Here is a 19,796-nt window from a genome sequence, read left to right as displayed (position 1 = left end):
AAGGCTGCAGGTGCCACTCGCTGCCGTCCAACCTCCTTCTCAGGCATGTGGCTGTGCTCCCTGCTGCCTATCTTCATCGGGCCCCTCTCTGGTTTCACACTGCCAGGGTCAACACACAAGCACTTAGTGCAGAGGCTCCACTTTAAAAGGCCTGGAGATGTAATCATCGGAGGCAGCTTCTCCATCTTCAAGTATGATGAAGTGTCCTGGTTCAAGTTTACTTCGCCACCATCTCGGTTGCTGTCTTTAAAGTAAGTGATCACTGGGTGGGTTGGCTGGTTGGTTGGGATACTCAGAAGTCTAAGGGCACCTTAGAAGTGTTTCTCTAAAACCTGGGGCAGTTGCTGATTCTGAGACTCCAAGTTGATGGTCAGGGTTTGTTCTGTTTGCCTTCATGCTCCTCTGTTTGCCTCTCCTCCCTGGTCTTTGTTTTCTTGCTTATACTTGTTTCTGTTTAAAGTGGGTTAATTCATTGTCACCAGTGTATCTCCACCCCCACAAGTCCACAACATTTTTCTCTCTTGTTCACTGGTAGGCTCTTGGTGCCAGGAACACAGTAGTCATTCAGTAAATGTTTGTGGAGTGAATAAATTTATTCATGATCTCATTGGGGGGCTCTCACAGCTCTTATAACATTGCATACAATAATGATATCCAGCATATTTGAACATAGGTTGCTATCATTATTTCCAAAACATTTTCTACTTGAGCCCTTGGTATCAGCTCCTCTTTTTCCCCTCTCCCCACCCTCCCATCCTCATGAATCCTTGATCAATTACACATTGTTCTTATTATTTTGTATCTTACACTGTACGTTGTCTCCCTGCACCCACATCTCTGTTATTCATTCCCTTGGGGGAGGGCTATATATCCGATCTTGTGATGGGTTCCTCCTTTCTCACCCTTCCTCCTCCCTGACCATCCCCCTACCCTCATGATATCACTACTCCCACCACTGTTCCTGAGGGGTTTATCTGTCCTGAGTTCCATGTGTCAAGAGCTCTTATCTGAATCAATGTGTGTTCTCCCGTCTAGCCAGATTTGTAAGGTGGACCTGGGTCATGGTAGTGGGGGGAGGAAGTATTCAGGAACTAGAGGAATGATGTGTGATTTGCCGGTGCTGTACTGCACCTTGGTTAAATCATCCCTTCCTTATAACCCTTCTGTGGGGGGATATCCAGTTATCTACAGATGGGCTTTGGGCCTCCACTCCAACCCCCCCATTCCCATTGATATAGTTGTTTGTTTGGGATCTTTTGATATCTGATACTTGATCCCGTCGATACCTCATGATCACACAGGCTGGTGTGCTCCTTCCATGTGAGCTTATTTGCTTCCCTGCTAGATGGCTGGACCTACTTTTTTTAATTGAGTTTCTCCAAAGTCTTTGCAAATAAGAGGCACTGACTTTTTGTGGGTCATGAATGATAATAGTATGAACATTCATGGAAAAGTTTCTGTGTAGAGTGTGCCTTCATCCCTTTTGTATATACTTAGGAATCACTCACAAAATTCTGTTCTGTCAAAAAAGAAGAAAATCTGAATGATATAATACTTGAAGTTTGATTGAATATATAGGTCTATGGATGGCCAGCACTTTCCCTGGAACTAGGAAAGTGTTCCCCAACAAAGAAAGGCTAGGGGTTTACACTGACAACAGAATAAAAGGGGGCGGGGGTTGTTAAGGAGAACATTAAAAAAAATAATTTTTACAATTTAAAGTTGAACCAGGCATCATTTTATCAAATATTTATCAAGGGAAAACACAAGATAAACAGAGCAGCTAAAGCTTAAGTTTATCAGAAAAAGAGTCACGGAAGAACACTAATGGGCATACACAGATTACAGCTTTGTGTCAGTAGACGTGTCTAGTGTTGATCAAGACAGTAAAGTAAACATGGATATCATACGCCAGGCCTCTGTGTGAATTTGTCCCAAATCCTTGTGTTTAGGTCCCATCCAGTCAATTCCAACTCATAGCAAACTGAGGTGCTCAACAGGGTGTTCTCGCTCTTAGGGTTACAGTAGATCACTGGGCCTTTCTCCTGTGGAGGTCCACAGTGAGTTCCAACCGTGAGTCTTTTGGTTAGCGGCCCAGTGCTTAATCCCTGAGCAATCAGGTTTCCTTTGTGCAAGCCCTAGTACCATGGAATGTGGAAAAGGGTGTGGTGGGGGTAGGGGGTAGTTCACACCTGTCATCACCTGCACCAGTAGCAAATGATACATGGGCTTCTCTTTCCTGCAGCATTTCCATGTGGAGCTACCAGGTGGCTCAGGGTTTGGTTTTTGCCATTGAGGAAATCAACAGGGACTCCCACCTGCTTCCCAACATCACACTGGGCTTCTCCATCTGGAACTCTGGGGACTTGGTGGCTGATGCCCTCCACAAGGCCATGAGCTTCCTCACAGGCCGGGAAGAGCCCATCCCCAACTATGTGTGTCAAGCTAGGCCGCCCAGAGTTGCCCTGGTTGGAGAGTTGAGGTCCACTCTGTCTATCCCCGTGGCCAGGCTGCTGGGACGCTACAAGTTCCCCCAGGTACGTCTACTTTGCTAAAGCCTTTCCCCCTGAACGTAAACGACGGTCATGCGGCCTATGCTGATCACGTTGAGACCCTGCTTCCCCTGGGCCAGCTTCCCTGCTAATACTTTGCATGCAGTGTATTGTCGTTTCCCCCGCGTCTTTGTGGTGGAGGAAACAGGCTCGGGGAAAAATCAAGGGCAGATTCAAGCTCACCCAACCCGGAGTGGCTGGAGTCATGTTTTGAACGCAGGCAATCGGGTTCAAGGTCAACCAGCTTCACTTCATCCCAGAGGGTGGAGCTCAAGCCTTTGGAGCTCTTCCTGGGATGAGCCTCTGTCCAGGTGCCACCTCTTCTTGTTTTCTTACTGTTCTTACAACTTTACCGAGAGAGGTCACACGCCATAGCACTCACGCTGTGAAAGGACAGAGCTCAGTGGATTTCAGCACCGTCATAGAGCTGTACAACCATCACTGCAACCTACTTCCAGAACTTATTTCCAGTGTTTTTATCAACTCGATATAGAACCCTGTGCCCATTAGCTACCTCATCTGTCTTCCCATCCCTCTCCACCCCTGGAAACTCACCAATCTACTTCTTATCTCTATGGATTTCCCTATCTTGAGCGTTTTATATCAATGGAATCATACCATATGCTGCCTTTAAGTGTCTGTCTTCCTTCATTTGGCACAAAGATTTACAGTTTCATCCATGTCATAGCATGAGTCAGAACTTCTTTTGATTGGGAGCTGTTTAGAATGCAGCCTTAGGAGTCAACATCCACCTTTTTGAAAACTTCCAAGAGAGCCTATCGGTACCCTGAAAACAAGTTGTAGTTGTTCATTTCAGTTCAGTTTCCTGCCACTTGTGATGACCCCCTGTGTGCGAGTAGAACTACTCCATGGGGTCTTGGAGACAGGGATCTCTAGAAAGCAGATCACCAGGCCTTACTTCTGAGCAGCTTTTAGATGAGTTTAAACCACCAGTTATTGAGTTAGTAGTTCAGTGCATAATCGTTTGCACAATGAAGCCTCCAACAATGATTTGGATGACACGAGACCTAAGCCAAACCCCAAACTCACTGCCAACAAGCGGGTGCCGACTCGTAGTGCATCTATGGTGGAGGACGGAACTGCCCCATGCGTTTCCAACTGTACGGGAGCAGAAAGCCCACCTTTCTCCCTCAGAGCAGCTGGTAGTTTCCAGCTGCGGCCCAGTGCATACCCACTCTGCCCGTAGACTCAAAACCAGGAAAACCCTGCCCTCCCCATCAATCCTTACTCATGGTGACTCCGTGTGTCACAGGGTTCAACTGCTCCCCAGGGTGTTCCTGGCTGTAATGATTACAAAAACTGATCACCAGGCCTTTCTTCCCCCGTACTGTTGGGTGAAGGACTAGTCGACATCCCACCATTTCAGGAGGTAGCATATGAGCAAGAACCAGGGGTGCTGAAGAAAGAAGTTCGAGCTGCACTGAAAACCTCAGCAAACACAAGTCTCCAAGAACTGATGAAATATTCACCGAAACGTTTCGACAAGCTGTTGAAGCACTGGAAGCACTCGCTCGTCTGTTCCAAGACATGTGGAAGTCAGTTACTTGGCCAACTGACTGGAAGAGGTCCGTATTTGTTCTCATTCCAAAGAAAGGTGACCCAACAGAGCACTCAAATCATAGAACAGCATCATTAGTATCACATGCAAGCACGATTTGACTGGAGATTATTTAACAGCGATTATAGCAGTATTGACAGAGAACTGACAGAGGTTCAGACTAGATTCAGAAGAGGAGGTGGAATAAGGGATATCATTACTGTTATCAGATGTATCTTAGCTGGAAGCACTGAGTATCAGAAAGATGTTTACTTGTGTTTCATTAACTATGCAAAGGTGTAGTATTAAATAAAATAAATAATAACGCTGTCGGAGGGTGAGGGAACCAGCCCCCACCCGCTGCTTGAACTCACTGGTTCAGTAATACTACCTCTGGGTTCAGTAATGCACAATTGTACGGTTGAGATACATAAGCATTATATTAAAGTCATCGAGAGCATGAGAGATAATACAATAATACAGTCAGGCATCAGGCATGATACATAGCAACATTGCTCACCTCAGCCCAGCTTGGTGGTCCACGTAGAGAGAGGGGGAAGGGAAGGAGGGAAGGGGAACAAGGGAGAGGGGACTGAGCAGGGAGTGAGCAGCAAGGAGCTCAGGGTCAGAGTCAGAGTCAGAGAGAGAAGTCTTGCTGACTCACACCTATATACCTTTTGGGGGCAATCCAGCCCACTAATTACAGGTAAAGACATACGTCACAGGAAGGGGCTGCACTATAGGTTACACAGCAATGAGAGGGTGGTCTCTGGGTCTCCATAGGAACATTATCAGTGGTGTAAACCCCACCTAGAGGAACCAAGCTAATGGTCCCAAAGCTTCAGAGAGAAGTAGGCCATTGTCCCCAGCAGCAGGGAGCAGGCCCAGCCCTGCTGTGGGATGAGACAGCAGTCTGGCAGCAAGTGTCTGACTTCTCCCCACACAAAGGCATTCGACTGTGTGAACTATAACAAACTATGGATAGCCTGGAGAAAAATGGGAATCCCGGAACACTTCATTGTGCTCATTTGTAACTTGTACATGAGGAAGAGACAGCTGTGCAAACAGAACAAGAGTATATTGCTTGGTTTAAAATCAGGAAAGGAGTGTGTCAGGGCTTCATCTTCTCAGCATACTTATTCTATCATCAAATCATCCATATCCCATGAGCAAATCATTCGCGCCTCTGGGTTGTGTGAAGAAGAATGTGACATCAGATTGGAGAAAGGCTTGTTAGCAACCTTGGATGTGCAGATGACACCGCCTTGCTTGCTGAAAGAGAGGAGGACTGGAAGCACTTGCTGGTGAAGACCAAGGATTGTAGGCTTCACGATGGATTACAGCTCAATGTACAGAAAACCAGAATCCTCACAGCTGGACCAAGAGGGAACACCATGGTAAACGGATGAAAGATTGAAGTTGTCAAGGATTTTGTCTTGTTTGGATCCACAATCAGTGCTCATAGAAGCAGCAGTCAAGAGATCAAAGGATGCACTGCACTGGCTAAATCTTCTGCACAAGACCTTTTTAAGTGTTGGAAAACAGGGTCAACGAGCCTCCACCCAGAGGGCCATTGTGTACATAATTTCTGAGAGCCGAAAATAACGTCCAAGCCTCCAGACCGACCTTGCAGTTAGCAGCCCTACGTGTAACCCGCTCCACCACCAGGGCTCCTTAACAGGAACCAAGCAAGTCCAAATCCCCGCGGAATAATTTACATGAACTCTCACGGCTTGGAAGTTACTTTTTGTTCTCAGAGATTGTGTCCGCAGTGGCCCTGCCCCTCCACAGTGTGAGTGTTGGCCATGCCTTCTGGGTCCTGGGTGGAGGCTCCTTGGCCCTTTAGATCCACTCACCAAGCCAACTGGACTGGCAGTCCTCACCTTCTGGTCATCTGAGTGGTGACCCCACCAGCCTGACCTCAACAGGCCCCAGGCCGCCCCTGAGACAATGCAGCCCTGCCTCCACAGTGTGGGATGGCCATCCTGTGCCCCTGCTCACCTGGATGGCACCCCCACACCAGGGAAACCAGTTGGAAAAGAGCTAACCCTGAAACCTAGGAGGCAGGAACCCACCCTTTGAGATCCCAGATACCTGGGCCCCGCCATTTAAAACTGAGGAAACGTTGCTAACCCTTCTACCGATCCCTGAGCTCCTTCCAGGATGGTCCTTTTCCTTCCTGAGAGGACAAGGGTGGTGCCTTTGACCGTTCCACGGCAGCAGAAGTCCAGGAGTCAGGTAGTGATCTTTCCTTCCATTCTCTCTCTGTCCTCTTGAGTCTAAGCCCCTGGCTCTCTGGGGTGGAAGTGATTCTATCCATTAATCATCAGGCTAATCTCTGCAGCAAGACCGGGTCCGAACCAACTATACAATTCTAGGAAATCTGCACCTCATTTGTACAACGGAATTGTCCAAATTTGTATGTTCTGTTTTCATTTTGCAGCATTCATTTTTAAAAATCACTTTACAGGGGGCTCTTACAGCTCTTACAACAATCCATACATCAATTGTATCAAACACATTTATACATATGTTACCATCATCATTTTCAAAACGCTTTCTACTTGAGCCCTTGGTATCAGCTCCTCTTTATCCCCTCCCTCATGACCCCGTGATAAATTATAAATTATTATTATTTTTATATCTTACACAGTCTGATGTCTCCCTTCACCCATGTTTCTGTTGTTCATCCCCCTGGAGGAGGGGGGTATACATTGATCATTGTGATCGGTTCCACCTTCCTCCCCTTCTCCCACTACCCTTGTGGTATCGCTACTCCCTTTATTGTTCCTGAGGGGTTTCTCTGTTCTGGATTCCGTGTGTCCAGAGCTCTTCTCTGTACCAGTGTACATGCTCCAGTCTAGCCAGGTTTGTAAGTAGAATTGGGGTCATAATAGTAGGGGGTGGATTATTAAAGAACAAGAGGAATGTTGTGTTTTGCCGATGCTATACTGCAGCCTGGCTGGCTCGTCCCTTCCTTGTGACCCTTCTGTGAGGGGATGTCCAATTATCTATAGATGGGCTTTGGGTCTCCACTCCGACCCTTCTTGTTCACATTGATTTGACTATTTGTCATATCAGGGTCTTCTGATACCTGATACCTGATCCTGTCAACACCTTGTGATCACACAGGCTGGTGTGCTTCTTTCATATGAGCATTATTGCTTCCCAGCTAGATGGCTGTTTGTTAAGCTTTTAAGACCCCAGATGCTATATCTTCTAGTAGCAGGGCACTATTAGCTTTCTTCACCACATTTGCTTATGCACCCATTTTGTCTTCAGCAATTGTGTCGGGAAGGTGAGCATTACAGAATGCCAGGTTATTAGAACAAAGTGTTCTTGCATTGAGGGAGTACTTGAGTAGAGGCCCAATGTCCACCTGCTACCTTGATACTTAACATATAAACATATGTACATAGACCTATATCCCTATAATTTTATATTAATATATTTACATATATACATGCCTATATTTATACCTCTATAAATGTCTTTTGCCTCCTGGTTCTTTCCTCTATTTCCTTTTACTTTCCTCCTGTCCCACTATCATATTCAACCTTCATCCGGCTCTCAGTAATTCCTCTCAGCTACATGCAACATTCATTTTAAGTTAATCTTTTCCCTCTTACATTTTACTAGAAGCAGCAAGTAGAAACATCTCTTTCAGACCTTGCTTAGAAATCTCATCCACCAGATATTCACATTCATCCCTTAAAAATTCTATGGTCCACCAAACATGTGAACATAGCTCAAACAAGTTCTTTGCCACAGCATAAAAAACATTGCCTTTCCTCCATTACTCAATCACATGTTCATCATTTTCTTTTAAAACATCACCAGAAGCACACTTAACATCCATGTTTCTAGCAACGTTCTGTTGTGGGCACTATATGCGCGCTCTAATAGAAACATTCTCTAAAGCTCTCTCCGGGTCTCTTCTGAGACCTCAAGAATTGCCTTCGATGTCCATTCTTGTACCAACAGTCTCTTCAAGCCAATCTAGGCTTTGCTATCAGACACCTTGAAACTGTTCTAGCCTCTTCCCATTACCCAAATTATCCATTCCAAAACTGCTTCCACATTTTAGGTATGTTTTAGAGCAGCATCCCACGCTCTTGGTCTCAAAATCCACCTCAGTTATATCTGCTACTTTCGCAGAGAAAACAAATCGATGGCTTGAATGAAGAGGATTTTTCACACTTCAGGAGCCTGGAATTTCAAGTTCACAGTGCGGGGTCTTTGGGAAAACATTCTCTCTCTGTTGGCTCTGAAGAAAGGTCCTTTTCTCTACTGAGCTGCATGGTCACATGGTTTGACACCTCTCTTCCCCAATCTCTACTTTTCACTTGTGTGTTTCATCTGCTTTATCCAGGGGTATTTCCAAAAGCTCATGGGCCAATTACATAGGGAGATAATGGAATGTTTCAATAAACTTTTTGAATCTTATCTCAAGTCATTTTGAGGACTCAGGTGAACCTGACCCAGGTCATGGTATTTTCAATAGCCCCGTATACGTACAAAAGTTGCACAATAAGTAAAGAAGCTGATTAATTTATCCCTTGGGATTAACATGCTGGCAAAGAATGTTAAATACACATGGACTGCCCAAGGAATGAACCAAACTGTGTTGGGAGAAGTACACTCAGAACGCTCCTCAGGAACACAGAGGGACCATCCCTGGAAAAGCGCATCATGCCTGACAAAGGAAAGAGGAACACGCTCACTGAGACAATTAACACAGTGGCTGTAGCACCGGGTTCGAACATAACCATGATGTTGAGAATGGTGCAGGAACAAGAAGGGTTTCATTCTGCTATGCATAGGGCCACTAGGGGCCAGACGTAGCACCTAGAACAACAATGACATATCTCAAGAGTTTGGCTCAAGACAGAACCCAGGCTAATCTTTATCATGGACATGACAAAGACAAACTAACTCCAAATGTCATTATAGCCACCACCCACCACCACCGAGTCCATTTTCACTCAGAATGAGCCCAGAGCGCAGAATGAAACTGCTCCCTGGGGTTTTGAAGGCTGTAAATATTTACTCTTCTTTCTCGCTCAAACCAGCTGGTGGACTTGAACTTCTGACTTGGTGGTCAGTAACCCAATGTGTAACCCACTATAGCACCCAGGCTCCTTACTCTGAACCCGAGGCATACCAGAAACACACACACACACACACACACACACACACACACCCCTCACTGTCAAGTTGATTTGGACTTGCAGCTTCCTTATAGGACAAAGTAGAACTACTCATAGGGCTTCCAAGTTTGTCAATCTTTAGAGAAGCAGACTGCCCTATCTTTCCCCTATAGAGTGACCGGCAAGTTTGAACAACGGGCCTCTCACCAGTTGAGTGCTTTAACCACTGCCCCATCAGGGCTCCTAACGCAAATAAAGCCCTCGGCAAGCTATGTCAGGTTGTGCTCCAACATTCTTCCATGTTACCTTTCTTCTCTCACTTGAATCCGAAAATCGCCCTCTATCCAGGATCCATTCTCATGTTCAACCCTCATCCTCATTCCCTGGGTTTCTTCCTGCCCAGGTCAGCTACGCATCCACTGTGGCCAGCCTCAGTGACAAGACTCAGTTCCCGTCCTTCTTGCGGACTGTGGCCAGTGACCTCACAGGCTCCCACATGCTAGTCCAACTGGTGCTCTACTTTAAGTGGCACTGGGTGGACGTTCTGGCCCAAGATGATGACTACGGCCAACAGGGCAGTGCTCTGGTGATCCAGGAACTGGTTCAAGCTGGCGTCTGCATTGATTTACACCTTCATGTCCCTTCTCAGCATCTCCCAGAGAAGACCCTAGCCATCCTCAGGAAAATGGACATCTGTACTGCTAAGGTCTTTCTGGTCTTCCTGAGCACCTCAAATTTCTACGTTATTCTACAGGCACTGGTGGGCAGTGGGATCTTGGGCCGAGTGTGGGTCAGCAAGGACACACTGCACAGTGTGCTGGCCCTGGCCATCCCAGGCATCTCTCAGGTCCTACACGCCTCCTTCAGCCTCATGCCACACCACAGCCAGGTCCCGGGCTTTCTAGAATTCCTCGCTCACCTGCATCCTGCCCGGGCCCCAGAAGACATGTTCACCCAGAGGTTCTGGGAAGTCACCTTTGGATGCACCTGGCCCCAAAGAAGTCAAAGTCTAATGGGAAGTGGCACTGCTGGAGAAGGGGCTCAGTTCTGCTCAGAGAACGAGAGCCTAGGAGGCCAGGAGTACCTTTTCCAGAATGTGAGTAACTTGGACCTTGCATACCCAGCAGTCTACAGCGTGGCCCACGCTCTGCACGACATGGTCACCTATGAACATGGTGATGGACTGTGTGCAGAGATGCTGTGCTTTCATCCCTGGCAGGTGAGAAGGACGTGTGTGAGTAATTCGGGGAAGAGCAGGGAGGGAATGCTCGGTCTGGACCAGCCAGAGAGGTGGAACACAGACAGGGCTCTTCAGGGAAAGCACGTTATGTTTACAACTAAGCGGCATCTTAGAAAGAGCAGGAGAAAGCGTTCACTCCGGTTGGTGGACCCCACAGGAGTCACATCCATGTGGAGTTATTTGATTTAGCAGTTAACTTTGAATTTCAGGTAAGCAGCAAATAGGTTTTTAATATATATGACACAGATTTGAATTTCAAATAAACTGAATAAAATTTTCAGTATAAGTATATTCCAAATTTGAATTTTAAATAAACAGTACGTGCTGGTTTAGTACTCATATGTGCTCCAAATTTCAATTTCAGATAAACTATAAATATTTTTTTATTATAAGAACAACCCAAACATTGCATGGTCTTAATTTTTTTAATCTGAAATTCAAATTGAACTGGGCACCACTTCTTTCTTAAAAAAAACAAAAATTCGACTTTACCACTCCTTTGGTGCAAAACAGATGCAATTCCAGCTGGATTTATTATCCTATATTCATTAATACTTTATTCATTTTACAGTTTAGCTTTAAAATAAGCTAAAGACATTTGCATGGGCCTCTGTACGTGGAAGAAAGGTGAGCCTGCCTGCGCCTATAATAATTTACAGTCTCAGAAAGAAGTAGAGGGCCACGATGGATCAAAATCGGCTCCGTGGCAGTATGTGTGAGGGTTTCGGGTGCTTCTTGTGCCACAGGCCATTGGACATAGCTCAAGGACAGACCCAGACAATCTATGATGTCATCTTTCCTTCCTCCAGTTCCTGCATCACCTTAGGAAGGTACATTTCATGACTCCCAATGGGAGGGAGATTGTTTTCGATGAAAATGGAGACATACTTGCAAAATTTGACATTCTCCATGGGCAGAAAACCACCAACGACCTGTTCCATTTTGTCCATGTTGGCACCATTGACCAGCAGTTCTCTTCAGGAGACAGAGTGCTCAGCCACTGGACAAAGGAAGAGCTTCAGGTGAGTCACCTAGACCCCAGCTCTGCGGGATGAGAATCAGCAGGAAACTCAAAAGGCAGTGGTTCAAGCCCCTCTTGAACTCCTGAAATGGTGTGGGCGTCTACTGAGTCATTCATGGCCCAGCCACACTGTTGAGCCATACTGGAGACCTTCCCTGAGGGAGGCAGGGGATTTACTCAGTATCAGAACTGAAACTCTCAGGGGCAAAGAAGTTCAAGTAGAATCTGCACCAGGGGTTTCCACTAGGACAGTCTGCTTCACATTTCTCCTCAGGCGCCTGCTCCGTAAACAAGTGAGCGAGTTCCCTGGGAAGACAGCTATATGTTTCAACAAAGGGGTTCTCATAGAGCAGTTGTTCTCAACCTGTAGGTTGCGACCCCTTTGGGGGTCGAACGACCCTTTCACAGGGGTCGCCCAATTCATAACAGTAGCAAAATTACAATTATGAATAGCAATGCAAATAATGTTATGGTTGGGGGGGTCACCACCACATGAGGAACTATATTACAGGGTTGCGACATTACGAAGGCTGAGAACCGCTGTCCTAGAGGCACTAGTAGTTCAAAAAGGCCAGTGTTTTCATTTTATTAACAAATGTAGTTTCGATCTTGGAACATGTGTATCCGTGTTTCCATCCTTATCCATCGGACTCCCTGTCCTGGTCCTCTATCCAGCACTGGTGGAAGGCCACGCCTCTCCACTTCACCCTTGGCTTCTTGTGTCCTTAAAGGTGCCCGCAGTCACCACTGACCTTTAGAATCTGACTACCATCTCTGGACCCCTCCACTCCAGGTCAAACATTCCAAGTTTCTAGAAGATTCTCTTGACATTCCTTTCAATTACCATGAGCTGGGACGTCAAGATCCCTTCCAAGCAAGCAGACAGGAGATCAGTCTCTGGAAGACACCACATGGCTTTCTGGGCTCCTCAGCTACCTTCCGCCCATCTCGGAGGGAGGCAAGGCTGAGGAGCGCAGTGCCCAACAGCCCCAGCCATGCACCTCGGAGGATCTTACAGTGCGACCTACAGGGATCACTTGTACACCCTCTCATCTGGGCAGGATTGGCCTTCCTCAGCCCACTTCCCACCTTCAGGCAGTAGGGATAGGATAGGGAGTCTGGCAGTCAGAATGCCTTTGAAAGTAGTGTGGACATTTAGAGCTTCCTCTACTTGTAGAGAAGAGCAGGGCTCCTTCACAATGATTTAATGCTCAATGGCTAACCAACTCACCAAGTGGCTCTGTAAAGACGACAGCCGAGGAAATCCTGTGCGGCAGTTCTACCCTGTCATCCAATATCCCTGAGAGTTGGACTTGACACGGTGGCACAGGACAGCACCACACTTCCGTTAGTCACCACTCTTCTCTGACACCAGAAATGACTTCCCAAAGTGGTCTCGTCTTGCCTGTGTGTGAAAGAAGCCTGGCACCGCTGCTCTGGGTCAGAACAGGGCTGTGTTCCGGCCTGGCCACTGCTGACCCCGCTGTTCCTCTGTCCTCAGGTCCCAAACTCCAGCTGCAGCGCGAGTTGCTCTCCAGGCTTCAGCCAGATCCCCCTGCAGGGTGCCCCTCACTGCTGTTTCGAGTGCAGGCCCTGCCCAGAAGGGCAGTTTGCAAACCAGACAGGTGAGGGCTCCTTGAGGCTGAATCCCAGACGTGATAAAGACACCCCCTAAACACCCCAAATCCCAATCAGCGGAGTCATTATGGCCTCCAAGTTTGGGGTATGTGGGAGCAGAAGAAGGCTGCTGACACAGAAGTCATTCTTAGATGTTTGTCATTAGCAAACTTCTGTTTGTTGTTGTTGTTGTTGTTGTTCTCAGTTTGGGCCCGTGTGGTGGGGGTGGGGTGGGAAACAAACCCACATTGGTCATCACCACTTCCACCTTTTCAATTTAATAGCATCGATCACAATTTTGTCATTGTTGCTGTCCTTTTTCACAATACTCCGCCACCATTAAAGCAAATTCACTGCCCAGTCCAAGAAAAAGGCCACTCCTCCCCCTGGTAACCGGTAATAACTGCATGTTTCTGTATGCTTGCTTACTCACTGGGCTGCAATCCCCGTGGTCTGCACCCGCACCCACCAGCAGTTCTGTGGAAGAAGACTGGGCTTTCTGCTTCTGTCAAGAGTTACGGTCTCGGAAACCCACAGGGCTCACTGTGAGGCAGCAGTGCCTTGATGGCAGCGGGTGTGGCGTTTGAGTGTAGACTTGCTTGTTTGATATAAGTGAGATTATCAGTATCTGTCCTTTTGCAGTTGACTTGTTTCACTCAGTTGGATGTTTACAAGATTCGTTCGTGCGGTGGAATCCCTCAGAACAGCACTGTCATTGAACCATCTTGACGTACACACCCCGTCTTGTTCACCCATTCAGCCACGGATGGACATTTTGTGGAGGGTTTCCCCACCCTGTTATGGATTGAATTGTGTGTAAATCCTAAACTTTACACCCGTGGTTAGAAACCCTTTTGGTGATGGGCTGCCTTTGTTATGTTAATGAGGTGGGAATCCTATAATATGTGTTTTGAGAGTCTCTCCAAACATAAAAGAGATGAAGCAAGTGAGCAGGCAGAAAGGAGGGAAGGTGGACGCCACACAACAATGTGACTTAGCCACAGGTTCCAGCTACTAGGGCATGGACGTCTTTGGGAGGCATCGTCTAGCGTACGGCAGTCTCCATTGTCCCCATCCCTGGGGTTCCTGGGAATTTTTTTTTTTTTCAATTTTGGCAGGCTGTGGTGGTATTTCCTGTGATTCAAAAAAGGAAGAATCGGTGAGGTGTGGTAATAAGAATACCTGCTACCACTCTTGGGGAAATTAGCCCTTAAAATAAGGACACAAAGAATAAATAGGATCTCACTGGTATGAAATCAGCAAACACATAGGAAGCAAACATTATTCATGGTTACTGGGGGTGGGCAGGAGGGGAGAGATGGAGCTCTTGCTTAAGTGAGTTTCTACTTCAATAACTAAGGCAACCTGGTGCTGCCGTAACAGAAATACCACAAGTAGACGGCTTTACCAAAGAAAAATGTATTCTCTCAGAATCCAAGAAGCTCTAAGTCTGAATTGAGGGCACTGGCTTTAGGAGAAGGCTTCCTTTCTTCGTTCGATCACAGTTGTGTCCCTTCAGCATTCTGCGCACATCTCTGTGTGCCTCAGCATCACGATTTCCCTGCATCTGGGACGTTCCCAGCACCGGGAGCCGGAGTCCAAAGGACATGCTATGCTCCCAGTTATTCTTTCTTCATGATGATAGGTCGCCCTGGTCTCTGCTGGCTTGTTTAATCTTTTACATCTCAAAAGAAATTTACTCAAGATTCAGCCTAATTCTGTATATTGCATAGTTTCAATAACATCATATAGGTGCAATTTACAGTAAGATAATTACATCAAATCAAAAAGGAAAGATAATTATATAATACTGAGACTCAAGGCCAAGTCAAGTTGATGTATATTAAGGGGAACACTATTCAATCCATAACAAGGTAAAGGTAGTGGTGTGGTGGGTTATACATTGGGCTATTAACCACAAGGTCAGCAGTTCGAAACTACCAGCCCCTCTGTGGGAGAAAAATGAAGCTTTCTACTCCTGTAAAGAGTTACAGTCCCGGAAGGCCACAGAGGCAGTTCTATTGTTCCATAAGGTCACTATGAGTCAGAATCGACTTGACGGCCGTGAATTGGTTGACAGTAGCATGATTTGTAAACAAGAGCAAGCATGGGCATCACAACTTAAAGACTGTTATAAATTGTAATGTAGAAATCATTGAGATGGTATATTTTTTGTGATATATATTTTAACCAGAATATAATTAATAACATAAACACACATTTTTCCTCATGCCCCAGACTCTGGTGTGGCTCACCCCTCAGAAATTAAAATATCTGAAGATATTTTAAATTATGATTAAAATATCATAAGAATGCTAGCACAGATGACCACAGAGTTTTGGGTTCTGTGTCTTCCACAGACATGACGCAGTGCCTTCCATGCCCCACAGATCAGTACTCAAGCGATGCCAGAAACCACTGCCTGCCCAGGACGGAGATCTTCCTGGACTTTGATGAACCCCTGGGGCTCATGCTGACCTCAGCTGCACTCACGCTGGCCAGCCTCGTGCTGCTGGTCCTGGTGGTGTTCTTGAAATACCGGGGACACACCTGTGGTCAAGGCCAACAACCGGATTCTCAGCTATGTGCTCCTGGCCTCCCTGCTCCTCTGTGCTCTGTGTTCCTTGCTCTTCCTTGGCCGCCCCACCATTGCCACCTGCCTCCTCCGCCAGACCACCTTTGCTATCATATTCACTGTAGCTGTCTCCTCCATTCTGGCCAAAACCCTCACTGTGGTCCTGGCCTTCAGGGCCACCAGGCCAGGGGTCAGGTTACAGGTGTTCCTGGGACCTGGCACCTCCACCTCCGTTGTCCTAATGACATCCTTGGTCCAAGTGATTCTCTGTGGGGTCTGGCTGGGCACCTCCCCACCATTCCCAGACAGGGACAAGGCCTCTGAGCCCAGCCACATCATTATCCAGTGCCAGGAGGGCTCTGGAGCCGCCTTCTCCTACGTGCTGGGCTACTTGGGCCTCCTGGCTGGGGTCACCTTCGTGGTAGCCTTCCTTGCCAGGGGTCTTCCAGATGCCTTCAATGAGACCAAGTTTCTCACGTTCAGCATGCTGCTCTTCTGCAGTGTCTGGGTGGCCTTCCTGCCCCTCTACCACAGCGCTCATGGCAAAGCCACCGTAGCCGTGGAGATCTTCTCCATCCTGACCTCCACGGCTGGGCTGCTGTGCAGCATTTTCCTGCCCAAATGCTACATCATCTTGCTGAGGCCTGAGAGGAATGTCCCAGGCCGGCTGAGATGTGGACGCTGAGCTCAGCAGAACATGCAAAGTGAGAAGCTCCAGGACAGGAATCTCCCAGGCCATCGCCACAAAGCCCCATAGTCTGTCCTTGCTGAAGACCTGTGGGTCACAGGCTCTGTACGGGCCCAGTTTTCCTGTGGGCTGCCAGAATGAGAGAAAAATGAAGCACTGGCAGCACAATGTCAGTTCCTGTTGGATCAAGGTGATGGTTACACGGTGACTCTTTTACGTATGATTGAACTTTCTCCACAGTTCAACAAGTGTGAAAAAGCCTTATCAGGCTGCAATTTAAAAATAATAAAAATCATATCATAAATTTTGGTGAATTTGGTAAATACCGGAACCTTAATCCAGAGCAACTTAAAATATAAAAAGACATAGCCACATTGGCAGTGCCTCATTAAGTTAATCATAGAATTACCATAAAAAGTTTGATACTGTAAAATCAATTTTCACTCATCGAAACCCTTCAGTACAGAGTAGAAGTGCCCCACAGGGTTTCCAAAGCTGAAATCTCGGTGAAAGCAGATTGCCACCTCTTTCTCTGGCAGAGCAGCTGGTAGGTAGGCTGGCACTACAGAAGTTTTGGTTAGCAGTTGAATACTTAACCATTGTGCCAACAAGGTTGTAGAATAACCATACGGTCCAGAAATTTCACTTTTAGATACTTACTCAAGAAAAAGTCAAAAACTTACATCCACACGAAACCTGGTGCACACATTCCTAGCTGCATCGTTCACAATGGTCGAAAAGTAGGAACTGATATTCATCAACTAGCAAATAAATAAACAACATGCGGTGTCCTCATTTAGTATATGTTAATGGTGGTGGAATAATTTGGAAAAAGTTCATGCGAATGGTGGCATGACCAGAAGAATGCAATCAGAGGGAGCATTGGAACTGATTGTGATGATGTCTATACACCTCTTTTTAAACTTAATCATTTTATTGGGTGCTCTGGTAGATATTATAACAATCCATAATTCAGTTAGATCAAGCATAATTTTACAATTGCTTACCACCATCAGTTTCAAAACATTGTCTTTCTTCTTGAACTCTTTGATATCAGCTCCCCTTTAGCCCCTCTACCCCCAGGAACCCTTATATAACTCTTTTTAAAAGTGATTTAACTATGGACATGTATGATATATGACTATTATATCAAGAAAACTCCTTAAAAAAAGAAAAAGAAATCAAACTTGACCAATGGTTACCATGGGTGAAGGAGGAAGAGTTTTTGTTTAGGGGGCATTGAGTTCATGGTGGTAGAATAAATTTGGAAATTTCAATAATGGTTGGACAACAAGAGTATAATCAATGGCATTGAATTATACATGTAGAAATTGTTAAATTTGAGACTGTTTTGTTGTATTTTTGCCGCAATAAAAAAATAACGTATATATTCTAGTATAAGCCGACGCACCTAATTTTACCACAAAAACTGCATTAAAAATGTGCTGAAAAAACTCGACTTATACACGAGTATATACAGTGCATAGAAAAAACAGAATGCAACATGTGTTTCTAAAGTAAATGTTTATAAATGGTGGGATTGGTGTATGTTTTGGTGTATGTTTTGGTACGACTGCTTTTGAACCTCCTGAAGCTGACTCAGTCTGAAACGAAATCATCATCCACCTTAGTCGACTGTTGTTTGATTCACCTAGGGCCACACTACGCCTTCCTGCCTCCCAGTCCCGAGACCTGGACTGGCAGCTTTCAAACTGTGTTAAAGGAAGTATCTTCCTGAAGTGAAGAAACTCTTTTTTTTCTTTTAACTTGATTCTCTATCGAGACAGAAACCCCAAGAGTGGAGTAATCTAAGAAAAATGATAGAAATTAAAATCTCGGTGGAAGCTTGTTCTCTGAGTTTGAGTGGCTACTCCCACTCCAGACCTCAGGATACTTTATGAACCAGCCTTAGACTAGACGTGGGTCTTCCTGGTGGTGCTATTTCTTCCTGGCAAGTCCTTCTGGGGTGACAAGTGTCCAGTAGGCCTCTCGGGCTAGTTATGGTGAACTTCTTGTCTTCAGGACTTGTTCATTCACGAAGAGGAGAGAATTCTGAGAGTCTGCAACTCCACTTTCACTCTCAATCCACAGCGATCGGCTCAAAGGACACATTGCTTTCATGCCCTCAAGTCATTCTGATTCGTAGCGGCTCTGTGGACAATACTGTGCCACCTTCACAGCCGCTGTTATGTTTGAGCCGTTGTGGCAACCACTGTGCCGCTTCATCTCCTTGGTGGTCCTCCTGCTTTCGGCTGACCCTCTGCTTTGCCAAGAATGACGTCCTTTTCCAGGCATTGGTTTCCTGTGGTAACACGGTGGAAGCACACGAGACTAAGTCTCATCACCCACGCTTCTAAGGAGTCCTCTGGTTGCACTTCTCCCAAGACAGATTGGTTTGTTCTTCTGGCAGTCCACGGGATTCTCGGGATTCTTCACCAACACTGTGATTCAGACGCACCCGTTCTTCTGCAGCCTTTTCATTCATTGTCCACCTCCCACAGCGTGTGACACCTTTGAGAATACCACGGCTTGGGTCAGACTCACCTTGGTCTTCAGAATGACATCCTGGCTCTTCACCATTTTTAAAGGGTCTCGTGCAGATTTTCCCAATCCAATATGTTGTTTGATTTCTTGACTGCTGCTCCCATGAGCATTTATTGTCAATTCAAGCACAATGAAACCCTTCGCAATTTCAAACATTTCTCCATTTATTCTGATCCTGTAAATTGTTCCAGCCGCGAGGCTTTTCGTTTTCTTTACATTGAGGTGTGACCCATGCTGAAGACTGCAGCCCTTCATCTTCAGAGGCAAGTGCTTCAAGTCCTCTGATTTTGTTCAAGCCCGGCTGTACCATCTGGACAGCACAGTGGTTAATGACTTCCTCCACGCCTGATGCCACTTTCTTCTTCGTATAGTCCAGAAGGGCTCACTGAAAACCCAGGCGTAAATTATGTATAGGGTGTTTAGAGATGTTTATCCCACGAAAAGTGGAAAGAAGACCAGTTGTAGCAATCATCTGATGCTGATGGCGGTGATGGTGGTGATGATGAGGATGATCTCATGTACCCAATGCCTCTCTAAAAGACCTTCGGAGTTCATTTACTTTCTCTGTCATTAGGGATCTTGTTGAAGTAATAATGGTCTCGCTTCTGATATATCATTCCATAGTCCAATCACGTCAAACAATATTATATAATTGCTACCACAATTGTGGGGGGAAATGCCAGCCCCTCACAACTAACCATGGGTTCTAAAGGTGTAATTGTATGGTTGAAATATATAAATATATATATCAGTAGGGTGTAAACCTCATCCACAGGGACCAGACTGATGGTCGCAAGCCTTTAGTAAGTAGCCCATTGTCCTTAACAGCAGGGAGTGGGCCCTTCTTGTGG

The 19,796-nt window shown here is 46.2% G+C and overlaps 1 protein-coding gene across 1 annotated transcript; it reads left to right on the top strand.

The window, feature by feature from the left end:
- Positions 1-2,252: 2,252 nt before the first annotated feature.
- Positions 2,253-16,470, top strand: LOC101640957 (vomeronasal type-2 receptor 26). The gene is given in 6 exon segments (XM_013007977.1): positions 2,253-2,537; positions 9,664-10,479; positions 11,310-11,522; positions 13,023-13,146; positions 15,499-15,680; positions 15,682-16,470. Coding segments are annotated over 6 exon segments (2,409 nt in total).
- Positions 16,471-19,796: the final 3,326 nt, after the last annotated feature.

This window comes from Echinops telfairi, unplaced genomic scaffold (genome assembly GCF_000313985.2).
Source record: "Echinops telfairi isolate 266 unplaced genomic scaffold, ASM31398v2 ScPeMD7_655;HRSCAF=1070, whole genome shotgun sequence".
NCBI lineage: Eukaryota > Metazoa > Chordata > Mammalia > Afrosoricida > Tenrecidae > Echinops > Echinops telfairi.
The sequence above is the reverse complement of the archived record's forward strand: the minus strand, read 5'-3'. Positions and strand labels throughout refer to the sequence as shown.